At 39.6% G+C, this 17,372-nt stretch overlaps 1 protein-coding gene across 4 annotated transcripts in view; it reads left to right on the top strand.

Annotated features, from left to right (window-relative positions):
* Positions 1 to 17,372, top strand: part of myom1b (myomesin 1b) — a 159,676-nt gene that overhangs the window by 126,808 nt on the left and 15,496 nt on the right. For 2 of the 4 annotated variants that reach the window (XM_073043756.1, XM_073043766.1), the window contains 3 exons: positions 2,378 to 2,400; positions 2,868 to 2,923; positions 3,217 to 3,432. In XM_073043756.1, the coding sequence (XP_072899857.1) occupies positions 2,378 to 2,400; positions 2,868 to 2,923; positions 3,217 to 3,432 (295 nt within the window). Of the gene's footprint in view, positions 1 to 2,377; positions 2,401 to 2,867; positions 2,924 to 3,216; positions 3,855 to 17,372 lie in introns of those variants that run through there. The other 2 variants (XM_073043748.1, XM_073043777.1) reach the window with 1 other exon arrangement.

Here is a 17,372-nt window from a genome sequence, read left to right as displayed (position 1 = left end):
GTATGGAGGAATATGGCCCAGGTGCAGGTCAGTGGGACTAGGCAGAAAAATGTTTCGGCACAGCCAAGAAGGGCCAAAAGGCCTGTTTCTGTGCTGTAATGTTCTATGGTTCTAGTAATGCCATCCCTCCCGCTTTGGCTCCTCCCGCTTAAACCCCTCCCACTTTACCATGTCTGAAACAATGGAATCCTGGAAAATTGAGCTGCCAGTGCTAAACCTCTAGCAGCCAAGTCTCACTAATGGCTAGAATGTTGTTGAGGGGAACAGCCACAGGGTACTCTGCACTGATTCCTTCTCCCCTTTCTCCCTCCTGACAGTTAACCAGTCACCTGTGTCCTGGACTTTGGATGTAACTGCATCCCTGTATGTCCTGTTGATCTGCCTCTCAGTCTCCTGAGTGATCCACAGTTCAAGTAGATCCAGCAAATCTTTAGCACAATCTGAAAGAAACTGCATCTCGATGCACCTCTTGCAGATGTAAACATCAGGGACATTGCTCCCACAAGGGGAGCATTCCACTATCATGTCTGGCATCTCCATTGCTCTACCTGTGCAGAAAGAAAGAAAGAAAAATTAAATGAAGAAATCTACCTACAGCCTTCCCCTCCCCTTGCTGAAGCCTCTATGTAAGCTAAGGCGTGACATCCCTTGTCTAACACTAGTCCGCTCCCACAAAGGCCACTCTGCTTAAAGCTTACTTTTATATTGGCCCTTGCCAAGTGCCTAATTATGCACAATTCTACATCTCCTTGGGAATAGTGGCATGCAGAATACCCCAAATGCCCTGCTTCTTTTAAATTCTCAAAAGATGCAGAATGGTTTTCTTATCAAAAGAGTAAAAGTTCCTTAGAAAATTGCTTACTTCATTACCGGTGCTCTGTAAAATAGGAAGTTGTTAGAAAGAGCCAAGGGAGCGGGGGGTAATTGATGTGCTGATGTTATTTACTCCTTGTGATTAATGAAGGGTAGATTATCTTGTGACTAATAATGTTTACATTTTCAAATCAACAAATGTACATATAATATTTGCTAACAAATTACAATTATTTGAGCTGATTATAATTAAATCAATGTTTTACTTTCTTAGAGCTATTACAATTTACTGATGCGAAAATCCATTTACAATGCACCGTAAACAATTCAGGCAAGAGATACATCCCAAATAGTATAAATCATACTTAGTGGAAACCTCTGGACTAATTTTTTTCCCCAAACTGTCCATGTGTCTTTGTTCTAGTTTTAAATTCTCCCAGGAAACTACATTGTGCCACAGGAAAAACATTACATTGCATGGAATTCAGGGAGAGCTAGCTAATTGGATCCAAAATTGAATTGAGGGAGGAAGCAGAGGTTGAAGGCGGAAGGCTGTTTCCCTGACTGGAGGCCTGTGCCTCAGAGGGTGGCACTGGGTCTCTTGTTGTTCACCATCTATGTCAAATACTTGGATAAAAATATACAAAGGTACAAGGCATAGTTAGTAGGTCTGCAGTTGATCATGGAGAAGGACAGGTTGGGTCCACAGGTTGAGATCCTAAATTGAAAAAAGGCCAATTTTGATGGTATCAGAAAAGATATGGTAAGTATGGATTGGGACAGGTTGCTGTAGAACAGAGGGATCTGGGAATACAGATCCATTATTCCTTGAAAGTGGTGTCACAAGTAGATAGGGTCATAAAGAAAGCTTTTGGCACATTGGCCTTCATAAACCCATGTACCGAGTTCGGGAGTTGAGATGTTATGTTGAAATTGTATTAGATGTTGGTGAGGACTGATTTGGCATATTGTGTACAGTTTTGGTTACCTACCTGCAGGAAAGATGAAAGAAGGCAGAGAAAATTTTGTGTTGACAGGACTTGAGGACCTAAGTTACAGGGAAAGGTTGAATAGGTTAGAACTTTATTCCCTGGAGTGTAGAAGAATTAGGTGAGATTTGATAGAGGTAAACAAAATTATGAGGTGTATAGATAGGGTAATTGCAAGTAGGTTTTTTTCCCCCCCACTGAGGTTGGTGAGACTAGAAGAGGTCATAGGTTAAGGTGAAATATGCAAAGTTTAAGGGGAACACAAGGGGAAACTTCTTCACTCAGACGATGTTGAAAGTGTGCAACGAGCTGTCTGCTGAAGTGGTGATATGGGTTCAATTTCAACGTTTAAGAGAACTTTGGATAGTGGATGTAAGTTGTATGGAAAGATATGATCATGGTGCAATGATGGGACTAGGCAGATTAATAGCTTGGCATGGACTAGATGGGCTGAAAGGCCTGTTTCTGTGCTGTAGTGTTCCATGCCTCTATGACTCTATTTCAGTGCTCAGAATTCACATGTAATTGCTAATTTTCTCTTAATTTCTTTCTTTTCTTAAACTTTCTAAACACAGACAAGCTGCAATTGCTGAGAAAAGTAAGTATTATATTTTCAGATATTTTATGAATATATATGTAAATAACAGTGTAAATAAATGATTTACTGATAATTAGCATAGATGTGTTTAAAAGGATACATCATATGTGAGAATTTAGGATTATTTATTTTTCTCAAACCACCACTGATTTTGCTGGACATTGAGTTATAGGTCTGAGGGCAGCTATTCACTGCCCTGAACTTCTTCCAGCACTCACTAAAGCTACTTCAATTACTTGTCTGCATTTCTAAATTTCTTCCTGAAATACCCAGTTAGGGATGGGAGAAAGCCTTGTGATTAATTTACCATCTTAAGTTTCAATGTGCCATACAGAGGCAACACCAAATTCCCACCTGGGAACAATCTATTCCTGGCCCAACTAGTTACTGTTACAACCAAAATTTCAGTATCAGCTTTGTATTTCGACATGTAATTCCACAAGTAATGTTGAATTTTTTTCTGTTAGATCGTGCTCGAGTTATCGGAGGTTTGCCTGACGTTGTCACAATTCAAGAAGGAAAGGTAAATGCTCTCATACTTCCAGGTGGCATGTCTGGTACAAGCATTTTATATTTAAATAAATATTACACTGTGCATGTATTAATAATTTATCAAACTTATCATAACAGATATTGGACCTCTAGTTTTCTAATGATTAGCAAAATAACTATTTACGACTACAATTTAAATGTACATGTCCACAGACTAATAGAAAGGTATCTTTAATTTTAAATAAATACATTTTATTTTATAATAACTCTTTTGACATTTGTTGAGAAAATCATTGTGTATTACCATTCTTAATATCTTTTCAGTCACTTAACCTTACTTGTAATGTCTGGGGAGAACCAGTTCCTTCGGTTTCCTGGTTGAAGAATGAAAGGGAACTGTTGGGAGATGCTCATCTGATACTGAAGTTTGAATCTGGAAAATTTGCTTCCTTCGTCATCACCGATGTCAGGACCACAGACTCTGGCAAATATAGCATCCTTGTGAAAAACAAATATGGCACTGAGACAGGCGATTTTACAGTAAGTGTTTTCATACCTGAGGAAGAGGAGCAAATTGAAAAGGAAAAAACACAAAAGGAAAAAGCACCAAAGAAAAAGTGAGGCAGTTGTATTGAGGAAGATAAAAGAAAACAAACAAGCTGAAGCTAACGTATATTATCAACAGTGTGTAAGTTTTGACATGGAGGTTAGTTTGTCACTTGGTGAGACTGGAGGAATGACTTTCAAGAAGCAATTTTATAGACTATTCAGCAAGTCTAGTCACTGAGTGCATCTGAAAAATTGAGTTAGAGAAGTAGAATTCCATAAGATAGTTTTTTAGCAACTGTTTTTTTGTGTCCCAGATATCAATGTGAACACCAAATGATGACAATGTTGTAATGAATAAAATCCCAGAACAATTCACTAATAAATGGTGCACAAATCCTTCACACCTACCTCTACTTATTTTGCACTGTGTCTTCTTTTGTGGAATATTATCACAATAGTTCACTATCTGGTTCATTGGCTCCCATGCTGTGCTAAAGGTTGCAGTATCCCTTGTCCAATATAACTTAATCCATTCAAAATGGTATTCAAATCATTAATCATTGATGTTAAATTAGTCCCTTACGTTGCAAGATTGATACTGCAGTGAATCGTATGCAGTTACCATTCAATGATGAGGATTATACTTATCCCTCTTTTGTAGTACTGTCTTGGAATAGGATTTGCATGAATAACAGCAATTTTACATGTTGAAGTCACTCAATAGGCAAACTTTATGGTGCCCTCATTAATGGATTTATAGGTTTTTCTCTATGTTTGCATGCCTGAGCTCCAGATGCTGAATTAGTTTCTGGAAATAGCTTACCCCCAGGGTAAAAGTAGCCTACTACAACAAACTGCACATAACTTTCCAAAGAGAACAACTCATGAAATTCAGTGATAGAGATTCAAAAGTACTGATGGATTCCTGTAATCAGTAAAAGCTCTATGTCAGTTCCTAATAGGGATGCTGTAATTTTCAAATGTGCAGTATGGGAGCAATAACAGATTCTAACTGAAATAGATAAACTCCTGTTTGCCAGTGATAATTCTTTGTATGAATACACTCAGTAATCCAACTGATCGGTCAATGATTTCATGCAATTTAGTGAGGCACTGCACATACAGAATGTGCTAAGTTGGTAATTAATTTACTGTTCAAGGGAGCACTGAAATATTAACTCATCTCTTGATGTCAAAGATGTTACTAACTCCACACCCAACAGCAAAATAAACATTAATTTTCACATGAAAGATGGGTGCCTCTAAACCTGAGAACCTTACTAAACCCTCGTGTGGATTAAGAAACTCAGTTAAGATGTTTGCTTAAATGCACATATACAGTACAGTGTTTTAATTTGGCAATGAGACAAAACTTCAATTCACATATCTAAAAAACTGGAAGGGTGGGATGTTGAAAGTATTTATTGACAAGATTCAGAAAAAAATAATTAATGCAACAAGCAGAGATGGAGCTTTGATTTAAATTCGTGGATCCATTGTGATAAGCATGAATGGAAAGTAAATCAGAAATACAACTTCTAAAGGTATTATTTACACAATACCTATAAGATTATATAGGATTACATAAAATCAGAGTTACATTGAGGAGTAACTATCATACCAAACCGAATCTATACAGTTTCATCTTAGTGAATTTAAGTTACGAAAATTAGACAAGATTGCAATAATTATTGAGCCAAAGACTTGAAAAATCATAATTAGTTCAAGGTCTGGCATATGGCCCAGAAGTTGCATGACATTTTCTGCAAACCTTTATTGTTGCATAAAAGTCCTAAACATAACTAGAGACAGATGATGAATTGCAAATCGCAGGACAATTTGTGGCTAGCTTTGCAAAATCAGAAGCTTGCTGTCAATTTCTGTGTGAGACAGACAGACAGACATACTTTATTGATCCCGAGGGAAATTGGGTTTCATTACAATCGCACCAACCAAGAATAGTGTAGACAATATAGCAATATAAAACCATAAATAATTAAATAATAATAGGTAAATTATGCCAAGTGGAAATAAGTCCAGGACCAGCCTATTGGCTCAGGGTGTCTGACACTCTGAGGGAGGAATTGTAAAGTTTGATGGCCACAGGCAGGAATGACTTCCTATAACGCTCAGTGTTGCATCTTGGTGGAATGAGTCTCTGGCTGAATGTACTCCTGTGCCTAACCAGTACATTATGGAGTGGATGGGAGTCATTGTCCAAGATGACATGCAACTTGGACAGCATCTTCTTTTCAGACACCACCGTCAGAGAGTCCAGTTCCACCCCCACAACATCACTGGCCTTACGAATAAGTTTGTTGATTCTGTTGGTGTCTGCTACCCTCAGCCTGCTGCCCCAGCACACAACAGCAAACATGATAGCACTGGCCACCACAGACTCGTAGAACATCCTCAGCATCGTCCGGCAGATGTTAAAGGACCTTAGTCTCCCCAGGAAGTAGAGATGGCTCTGACCCTTCTTGTAGACAGCCTCAGTGTTCTTTGACCAGTCCAGTTTATTGTCAATTCTTATCCCCAGGAATTTGTAATCCTCCACCATGTCCACACTGACCCGTTGGATGGAAACAGGGGTCACCGGTGCCTTAGCCCTCTTCAGGTCCACCACCAGCTCCTATCAACAAATTGCTTTTAATCACAGTTCAATCTCACTATGATCATTTAGGGCTCTTGTTTCATGTCATAAGGACCCCCATTAATGATATAATTTATATTCCTGACATTCTGCTGGATTTCAGAAACCGAGAAATGAAAATTAAATCTATAAAACCTCATTACTGTAAATCACAACATTTTACATTTCCTTATTTACCTTTCATATTCTTCCTTTTACGGTGTTCCACTCCATTTATTTCTCACTGTATCTACTTTCAAGTTTCATAATTTAAGGTCAGCTGATTGGAAATGTTTGTTTACCTCACTAAACAGTCATCAAGTTGCATCACTAGCATTTTTCATAGAATCACAGGGCATAGAAATGGGCCCTATCAGTCTACCATGCTGACAATGATTCCTATGTATGCTAATCTGATTTGCCTGCACTAGGCCTCTATCCCCCACTGTGTGTCACTAACACATTTTGACCCTCATAACTCTCTCCAATGAAACTATTTTTGAGGTATAGAGTGCCATTAAATCTAGCTTAGCATTCACATTACTTACTCCTGTTGCAATTTAAAAGAAAAATACTGCAAATGCTAGAAAGTAGGAAAAAAACAAAATGATGGAAGCAGCAAGTTAAGGAGCAGGCATGTAGTTAGCATTTAAGGTCAATGTCTTTTTACCAGTTTCTGATGAAAATTCAATGGCCTGAGAGTGTATTTCTGGCTTTTTCTCTCTGTAATACCTGTTGCAGTTTCATGTATTTAGTTGTTTACCGTTGATGTTTGTGTATGATTTTTGAGCATCAATCCACATTTTCCTAGAAGATCTGTGGATAAAAATATGCAGAGAGCTATAAAGAATGCTCAGGTTTTCTTCACTAATGCATATCTGAAATGAAGAAGGATGTGATGACAAAGTTCATTATGTACACTATCAACAGTTTTCTTTCAGTACTTTTTATAAAAAAGGATTAAAATACTGGAAACATCATATAGACAAATGGATACAGAAGGCATTTGTGGATTTTAGTCAAACGGATTGCCTGGTTATTTTTATCTATTTTTTCAGGTACTTCAGGAGAGTGTAGGTCATCTCGTGCTGACATCATGCTCCCAACATCTTGCATGAGAGACCACCCTTTAGATATGAGCAATGAGTATTCCCAGTTGATTTTGTTGTGGGAAACCTGAAATAGTCCAATCATTTACTCTTATACCACACAGCACAGGACACACCTCTGTCTTCATAATGCAAACCTTGCTTGTTCCTGAATCAGCCTATTGCATTTAGCAGTAGCTGGAACTCACTTACATTTTATATAGGCCACAAAATGATGACATGCTTTTTTTTGAATCGCTTAAATGTTCAGCAGTTCAACTTATTTAAAGCCACATCTAATGAACATTACACTTTGCTGAACATTCACAGAAAAAGCTGCCAAATTTATACTTAATACAGCCTTCAACTGAAATATTAGATTACTCAAGAGGAAATACATTCTATGATGAGCATTGCAAAGGCAGGCAGTGAGTGTATTATACTGCTGAAGATTCCCCAGATAAAGACCTTTGAGATCTGAAGTATAGCAACACATTTTGCTCACTAAACTGTCCAAAACTTATTTCAAAACATTCTTCTCACTTCAACAATTCCATTGCATGGCATCAGCAAAGATCCATGACAGCAGATAATTTGGCAGGAGCAGTAAATTCTCCAGAGTATTTTAGACTGTGTAAGTCATTATCTAACATTCCATGCAGTGCAACACACTTTGTATCCAAAATTTTGCCAAGCCATCTGCTTACAGAGCAGCCAAAGCTCCTCATATTGGATGTCAACCAAATTATCTTAGAGCTGTGGGCTTAAGTCAATTGAATGGAGTTGTTTTGGTTATTTAATATTTTTATGTGAGAAAGTAGATTTATTAAATCCCTATCAAAGTGGGAACTCTTACACAGAGCTTGTTTTATGTTTTTACACAGAATATTTTATGATTGGTTTACTGTTGTCACACATACAAAGATACAATGAAAAACTTTGTGCACCGTCCATGCAGATCATGCCATACACAAGTATATTATGATAGTTATAAGAAAATAGAGTGCAGAATATCTTGTTTCAGCTACAGAAGTGCAGTGCAAGTAGACAAATTAGCTTTAATGGCCATGAAGAGGTAGATTAGGAGATCAAGAATTCATCTATGGCTTACGAGAGGTCCATTCAGGAGTCTGATAATAGTGGGAAAGAGGCAGTTCTTGAGTCTGGTGTTACAAGCTTTCTGGCTTTTGTATGTGTTACATGACAGGAGAGGAGAGAAATTAGAATGTCCAAGGTGGGTGGGCTCTTTATGTTTGCTGCTTTCCTGATGCAGCAGGTGTAGACAAGGTTAATGGAAGGGAGGCTAATTTGCACAATGGATTGGGCTGCATTCACAATCTTTACGATTTCTTGTGGTCTTGTCAGAGTAGTTGCCATACCAAGTTGTGATGCACCCAGATAGGATACTTTCTACAATGCATCTATAAAAACTGGTAAGTGTCATTCTAGATATTCCAAATTTCCTTAGCCTTCTGAGGAAGTAGAAGTGTTGTTGTGCTTTTGTTTTGACCGCAGCATCCACAAGGCTAGCACAATGACCAGCTCCTTTGCTGACATTGAAGGAAAGGTTGTTGTCTTCACTCCATGCCACTGGGCTCTCTATCTGTTTTCCATCTCATTGTTGTTTGAGATCCAGCCCACTTACAGTCATCTGTAAGCTTGTACATAGAGTTCAAGCAGAATCTGGCTGCACTGTTAGGAATGTATAGGGAGTAGAATCAGAGGGCTAAGTGGCCTTGTGGGACACCAGTGTTGAGGATGATCTTGGAAGAGGTGTTGTTACCTATTCTTATTGATTGTCATCTGCTTGTCTGGAGGAAGGAGACAAAAGGTCAATTAGGAGAATATCTGACCCATTCATAAGCAAGCACAATACTGCTGACACTGAATATTAAGTGAACCAAAGCATTCTGACAGATGAACATGCTTCGAAAGCTGAAGTGTAGTGCAGTTAATCAAATGTAAGAAATGTTCAGTCATCACTTCAAGTCTCCTTCCCATTTAATATGATCTTGACTAACGTTTGTATTCTCAACTCCACATTTTCACCTACTGTACCTGCAGTAAACTCTCATTGCCTCGTTTATGTATTTTCTTCTAGTGGCGAGGAAGAGAGTTGTAAAAGCTCACAACCTGCTGAAAGAAAACATATCACACAATGCCCTTCTAGATTCTTGTAAAAGAGGAAACATCCCCCTGCACATCTACCCCGTCAAGACCCCTCTGGATTTTATGTTCCTTATACTCTTCTAAACACTGACAAATATAAACACAGTTAAAACTTTGCCATAAGGATAACTGCTCCAGGAGTCAATGTAGTAAACTTCTGAATTACTTCCAATTGCATAATTATCCTTTCTTAAATACAGTGGTACTCTAGATATTGTGTCCCCATGGTTCTATAGAGCTGAAGCTTAACCTCCTCACTTTTATAATCAATACATCTACCTGCTCTATTAGCTTTCCTAATTAAATTTGTCAAATCATACCTCAGACACACAAATTTCTTGGTATCTCAGAATTTCATGCTCTTTCATCATTTAAATCATGAGCAGTTTTATATTTCATGCCAAAATAGTTCATTTCACAATTTGGTACTTTACATCCCAAATGCCAAATGTTTACCCATTCACTTAACTTATCCATATCCCTATGTGGATCACTTAATTCCTCTTTTTAATGAACTTTTGCACATGTCTTTATTATCAGCAAATTTAGCAGTCTGGTGTTTTCATTTAGGGAAATGATGGTAGGATGGAAAATCTGGTTAAGAAGATAAGAAAAGCTTACAAAAGGTTCAAGAAACTAGGTACTGTTAGAGCTCTAGAAAATTACAAGGTTGCTAGGAAGGAGCTTCAGAATGAAATTAGGAGAGATAGATGGGGCCATGAGAAGGCCTTGGCAAGAAGGATTAAAGAAAACCCCAAGGCAAATATGAAGAGCAAGAGGATGAGCCATGTGAGAATAGGACCAATCAGGTGCAATAGTGTAAATATGGAGTCGGAGGAGGTAGCGGAGGTAGTTAATGAATACTTCACTTCAGTATTCATAGGGGGAAAGGACCTTGGCAATTGTGGGGATGCCTTACAGCAGAATGAAATGCTTGAGCATATAGACATTGGGAAAGAGGACGTGTTGGAGTTTTTGAAAAGCATTAAGTTAGATAAGTAACTGGGACTGGATGAGATGTACCCCAGGCTACTGTGGGAAGTAAGGGAGGAGATTGCTGAGCCCCAGGCAATGATCTTTGCATTATCAATGGGGTGGGAGAGGTTCCTGAGGATTGGATGGTTGTAAATTTTCAAGAAAGGGAGTAGAGATAACCCAGGAAATTATAGACCTGTGAATCTTACTTCAGTGGTGGGCGAGTTGTTGGAGAAGATCCTGAGAGGCAAGATTTATGAGCATTTGGAAAGACATACTCTGATTAAGGCTAGTCAGCATGGCTTTGTCAAGAGCAGGTCGTGCCTTACGAGCCTGATTGAATTCTTTGAGGATGTAACAAAACACATTGATGAAGTTAGAGCAGTAGATGTAGTGAATATAGATTTCAGTAAGGCATTTGATAAGGTTCCCTATGCAAGGCTCATTCAGAAAGTAAGGAGGCATGTGATCCAAGGAGACCTTGCTTTGTGGGTCCAGAACTGGCTTGCCCACAGAAGACAAAGGGTGGTTGGAGGTGGTTCACATTCTCCATGGAGGTCGGTGACCAGTGATGTTCAGCAGGGATCTGTTCTGGGACCCCTCCTCTTTGTGATTTTTATAAATGACTTGGATGAAGAAGTAGAAGGGTGGGTTAGTAAGGCTGCTGATGACATAAAGTTTGGAGGTTTTGTGGATAGACTGGAGGGCTGTCAAAGGTTACAGTGTGACATCGAAAGGATGCAAAACTGGGCTGAAAAGTGGCAGATGGAGTTCAACCCAGATAAGTGTGAAGTGGTACATTTAGGTAGGGAAAATTTGAAGACAGACTGGTAATTAATGGTAAGACTCTTGGCAGTGTGAAGAATCAGTGAGATCTTGAGGTCAGTGATCATCATAGGACACTCAAAGCTGCTGCACAGGTTGACAGTGATGTTAAGAAGGCATATGGTGTGTTGGCATTCATCAACCCTAGGACTGAGTTCAAGAGCTGTGAGGTAATGTTACAGCTATATAAGACATTGGTCAGACCCCACATGGAGTACTGTGTTCAGTTCTGGTCACCTCATTACAGGAAGCATGTGGATGCTATGGAGAGAATGCAAAGGAGATTGACAAGGATGTTGCCTGGATTGGAGAGCATACCTTATGAGAATAAGTTGAGTGAACTTTGCCTTTTCTCCTTGGAGCGACAGAGGATGAAAAGGTGACCTGATGATGAGAGGCATTGATCGTGTGGATAGTCAGAGGCTTTTTCCCAGGGTTGAAATGGTTAACACAAGGGGCCATAATTTTGAGGTGCTTGGAAGTAGGTACAGAGGGGATGTCGGTATAAGTTTTTCATACAGAGACTGATGAGTGCGTGGAATGCACTGCCGGTGACAGTGGTGGAGGTGGATAAAATAGGGTCTTTTAACAGACTCTTAGATAGGTACATGGAGCTTAGAAAAATGGAGGTTATGCAGCAGGATAATTCTAGGCAATTTCTAGAGTAGGTTACACAGTTAGCACAACATTGTGGGCCAAAATGCCTGTAATGTGCTGTATAAGACCATAAGACATAGGAGCAGCATTAGGCCATCTGGCCCATTGAATCTGCTCCGCCACTCAATCATGGCTGGTCTTTTTTTTCCTATCTCCTCCTCAGCCCCAGTTCTCGATCTTCTCCCCACTGCCTTTGATGCCATGTCCGATCAAGAACCTATCAATCTCTGCCTTAAATACACCCAATGACCTGGCCTCCACAGCTGCATGTGGCAACAAATTCCACAAATTCATCAACCTTTGGCTAAAGAAATTCCTCTGCATCTCTGTTTTGAAAGGGCACCCCTCTATCCTGAGGCTCTGCCCTCTTGTCCTAGACCCTCCAGCATAGGAAACATCCTTTTCACATCTACTCTGTCTAAGCCTTTCAACATTCAAAAGGTTTCAATGAGATTCCCCCCTCATTCTTCTGAATTCCAGTGAGTACAGACCTAGAGCCATCAAACGTTCCTTGTATGATAACCATTTCATTCCTGAAATTATCCTTGTGATCTTCCTCTAAACCCTCTCCAATGCTAGCACATCTTTTCTAAGATGAGGGGCCCAAAACTATCACAATACTCAAGGTGAGGCCTCAGCAATGCCTTATAAAGCCACTGTAGATTTCCATGTTATACATCATGTTAAAGACTTTGAAAGATTGTAAAAAATTGTTACTTTGAACATTGAAGTCAAGGCCAGTCATTACCGCTTGACAACAAGAAGAAATTCCATTTTGCCTGATGTTAGTAGCTGGTTACCCAGTCAATCTTCATTCACCGATATTTGATCTCACACACTATCAGCTTCTATTTTCTGCAATTAATTTTCCCTTGGCTCATTGAATGTGGAATCATTTCTGTAGTTAATTTTTTTGTCACAAATCTGAAAATTTATTGCAATGTATCACTTCTTTATTACTGTAATACTTTGTGTACACATTTATAGTTAACTGTAAATTTCATATGTAATTTTAAAATTGACCAATACTTATAGAATCCAAGATTCTCTGAGCAGAACAGAAAGGGTCTGAATTGACCTTGTGGATTGCAAATAGCATTGATGCCTCTGCTGTAACGACTCTAACCAAGTGAGGAGAGAAAGAAAAAGTTGCCTGCTTATTTCCTTGTTAACAACTATCACACTTGATGACTCAAACTGAACTGCAATGTGTTTCATGGCAAAATAGTACTTCAATAAAGAGCTGGCACCAGCAAAGTCATGGTGTTGATGAAGGTGCAGTCAGGAAGGTTAGCCTACAATAGCATTTCCTATCACCTTCCTTTCTAATTCCAACACAGCTCATCCTCTACCATCACCACCACTACTGCCCATCACCCACCTCCTAGCCTTGCAGAAGATCTGGCGGTCTAAGTTCATTTATAAACAGGGCAGAACATTGTCCACCAAACCAGTTGAGAAACAAGTAACCTCAATCTGATCTAATATTTGATATACTTTTGTGTGCATAAAAACTATTTAGCAATTTGATGGTGTGAAAGTAATGACTGAACAGGTTCCTCTAAATAAGAAGTCATCTTATTTTTAAACTAATCTGCAGATATCTGCATGAATAGAAGTTAATCCAGGAGCCATTCTCCTTATGCACCTACTACAAAACATGGCACGGTTTTAAGAAGTAATTTTTGTAAAATGGAACATTGAATTTTCTTTTTCAATGGATATAACAATAAGGAAAGCATTTACATGGTAATGGAAATAGAGCTGGGCGTGGGGTGCGGAGGAGAACTCTATGAAAGAGCTGAACAACCACAATGGGTTAAACACTCTTTCTGTACCAGTCCGTGTGGCTCCATGCATGTTTAATTAACTTCACAATTCAATTAACAATGTCAGCTCAGACTTGCTGTTGTGTCTACTTTACCCATATGAGAGGTTTGATATACTGGAGACCTCTTGAACCCAGCCCACTGGAATTCAATGGAATTGTTCAGGATCAACGTAGGCACTGGAACCCCAATTACAGCTCTTATTATATCCCAGGTTATTGTGTCATCCTTCTAAATCTATTAGGCAGCAGGTTTTCAGTCTGAGTATTTTTCTCTCATATTCCATGGAGTATTTTTCATCTAGAGGTGATGAACTATATTTTTTAATTAATTCTCAACTGTTTTAGCATTTAGTATCATTAAGAATCAAGAGTGAGTATAACATACCTTGTATATCAATTTGCACCAACTAAAACATATTCTGCTGATGCATCGATCACAAGTGATAAAAAGAAATCCTGAGAATTATGGAAAGCAAAGAATCTTTTCCACCACTACTGTCAATTTTATTGATGTCTCTTCAAGGAAACACCATGAATGGAGAGCTTTCAACGAGTATATGCAGAAAGGTTACTAGCAAAGCTTAAAATGGAAATATGAAGAAAAATATTTTTAAAATGGCAAGAGAGATGTTGGTTAGATAGCCAGTGTTGTTTTGCAGAACCAACTCAGTAAGCTTAAAAATGAGTTGGCAAACCAGATGCTACAATATAGGGCAATGTGCATGTTGAAAAATGGAAACATCAAGCTACAGATAGGGTTAAGCAATCCCATAACCAATAGATTTGATGAAATTGCTGGAGTTCTATGCCCATCTAGATATGGATGATGGTGGGTAACTAAATATATTTAATGATATGGGCTCCATCAACCTCGAGGGAAGAGAATTCCAGAGATTTACTACCTTCTGACAGAAGAAATTTCCATACACTTGTTTTAAATAAATGACCCTTTATTATGTCAATACTTCCCCTTGTTCATGGCTCTCCCACTAATGACAACATCTTAACATCTCTCCTGTCCAGCTTCCTAAGGAAATTAGTAGATCCTCCATTGATCAGTATTGAATATGAATGTTGCGTCCTAGCTGCCTATGCAAATCAGTACACAAGGCCAGGGTAGTACAATATGGAGAGAAAGTTGTTGCTTATTTAGCAGGCTGTCCCTCTCCACACAACTGATGAATCCAAACGAACAGCAGAGGTTGATATGGCACCTGTTATAATGCAGGAGTTGCCTGTCAGTGTTGAACTCTTCATAGTGACTTCAGCTCCATAGTTTTCCTCAAGGTTTACTCTTGAGCCTTCCCAGTGAGTGGATATAGCCACAAAGTAGCAGAGATTTAAAATCAGAATTTTCCTTCTAGATGAGCTACCAACTACAGATGACAAGCCTCTACTGCCTGAAGAGCTGGTTTTAAAGAGTTAGTAACCCACCTTTGCCCCTTCTTGTGTCAGCAGAACTAGGTCCGCTGGACTTAGTAACTAAACCGCATGTGAAGGCCAGGAGCTGGGCAGTTGTCAGAGACTATTTGAGGTGCATGCTATTTGAGGCAACCACTCTCACCTTCCAGGTAGACCTCACCTCTGACCCATGCTTGGACGTGCTATGCCGAGGTATGGATATCAGTAACCAGATTATTGAAATAGGTAGGAAAAGGGATGAGATCCTGAAGAGAGAATTTAGGGAGTTAGATAGAAAGTTGAAAAGCGGGAGCTCCATGGTAGTAATCTCTGGATTGCTGCCTGTGCCAAGTGCCAGTGAGGACAAGAATAGGATGAGTTGCAGGAGGCAAGTAGCTGGGTGACTGTCAGGAGGAATGGAAACATAAATAGGCAGTTAGAGCAGAGCACACCTCTGGCCATTCCCCTCAAAATCAAATATCACACTTTGGATACTTTTGTGAGGAATGACCTCCCAGGAGAATGTCATGGTGACCAGGTTACAGGCACTGAGCATTAGTCTGTGGTGCAGGGGGAAAGAGAGAGAAGAAGGGAGTGGTAGTGATAGGGGTCTCAATAATGAGGGGAGCAGACAGGAGATTCAGTGGATGTGAATGGGACACCCGGATGGTATGTTGCCTCCCAGGTGCCAGGGTCAGGGACATCTCAGATTGCATCCACAACATTTTGGAGAGGGAGGGAGAGCAGCCAGGTGTCTTGGTACATATTGGTACCAATGACATAGGAAGGAAAAGCAAACAGGTCCTGAAAAGAGATTTTAGAGAGCTAGGTAGAAAGCTGAGAAGCAGGACCTCCTGGGTAGTAAGTTCTGGATTGCTGCCTGTGCCACACGCCAGTGAGGATAATTTGGCAGATAAATGCATGGCTGAGAAGCTGGTGCAGGGGTCAGGGCTTCAGATTATTGGATCATTGAGATCTTCTGGGGAGGTATAACCTGTTCAAGAGTGACAGGTTGCACCTAAACCTGAGGGGGACCAATATTCTCACAGACAAGTTTGTTAGAGCTGTTGGGAAGGGTTTAAACTAATATAAATAATTTTAACTAAAACTAAGAGGGATGGGAACCAAAGTGATGGGACTCAGGATAGGATGGATGGTAAAAAAGTAAAGATAGCATGCAGTCAGACTGTCAGGAAGGGCAGGCAGGTGATGGGACTTAGTCGCAGCCAACAGGGTGAGTATCAGTACATTAGGGATGCAAAATCAACAAGGGTAGCAAATACGGTACTCAAGGTGTTGTATCTCAATGCGCGTAGTATAAGAAATAAGGTGGATGATCTTGTTGCACTATTACAGGTTGCCAGGTATGATACTGTGGCCATCACTGAATCATGGCTGAAGGATGGTTGTAGTTGGGAGCTGAGTGTCCAAGGGTACATGTTGTATCAGAGGGTGACAGAGGGGGTGGTGTGGCCCTAGTGGTAAAGAATGGCATCAAATTAGTAGAAAGATGTGACATAGGATTAGAAGATGTTGAATCCTTGTGGGTTGAGTTAAGAAACTGCAAGGGTAAAAGGACCCTGATGGCAATTATATATAGGCCTTCCAATAGCGGCTGGGAGGTGGATCACAGATTACAACAGGAAATAGATAAGGGCATGTCAAAAGTTATGATAGTCATGGGAAACTTTAACAGCAGGTCGATTGGATAATCAGGTTGGTGATGGATCTCAAGAGAATAACTTTGTTGAATGCCTAAGAGATAGCTTTTTAGAGCAGTTTATCTTTGAGCCTACTAGGGGATCAGCTATATTGGATTGGGTGTAATGCAATGAACCGGCGGAGATTAGGGAGCTTAAGGTAAAAGAACCCTTAGGAACCAGTGATCACAATATGATTGAGTTCAACTTGAAATTTGATAGAGAGAAAGTGAAGTCTGATTTCAGTGGAGTAAGTGAAATTACAGCGGTATGAGAGAGGAGTTGGACAATGTAAATTGAAAGGAGCTGCTGGCAGGGATGTCAGCAGAGTAGCAATGGCGTGTATTTCTGGTAAAAATGAGGAAGATGCAGGACATGAGTATTCCAAAAATGAAGAAATACTAAAATGGCAAAATAGTACAACCGTGGCTGACAAGGGAAGTCAAAGCTATTGTAAAAGCAAAAGAAAGGGCATACAACAAAGCAAAAATTAGGGGGAAGATAGAGAATTTGGAAGTTTTTAAAAACCTACAGAGAGCAACTAAAAGAATCTTTAGAACGGAAAAGATGAAATATGAAAGCAAGCTAGCAAATAATATCAAAGTGGATAGTAAAAGCTTCTTCAAGTATGTAAAAAATAAAAGAGAGATGAG

Source organism: Hemitrygon akajei, chromosome 1 (genome assembly GCF_048418815.1).
Source record: "Hemitrygon akajei chromosome 1, sHemAka1.3, whole genome shotgun sequence".
NCBI classification, from domain to species: Eukaryota; Metazoa; Chordata; class Chondrichthyes; order Myliobatiformes; family Dasyatidae; genus Hemitrygon; species Hemitrygon akajei.
Note: the sequence above shows the minus strand (reverse complement) of the source record. Positions and strands in the feature narration are given on the sequence as shown.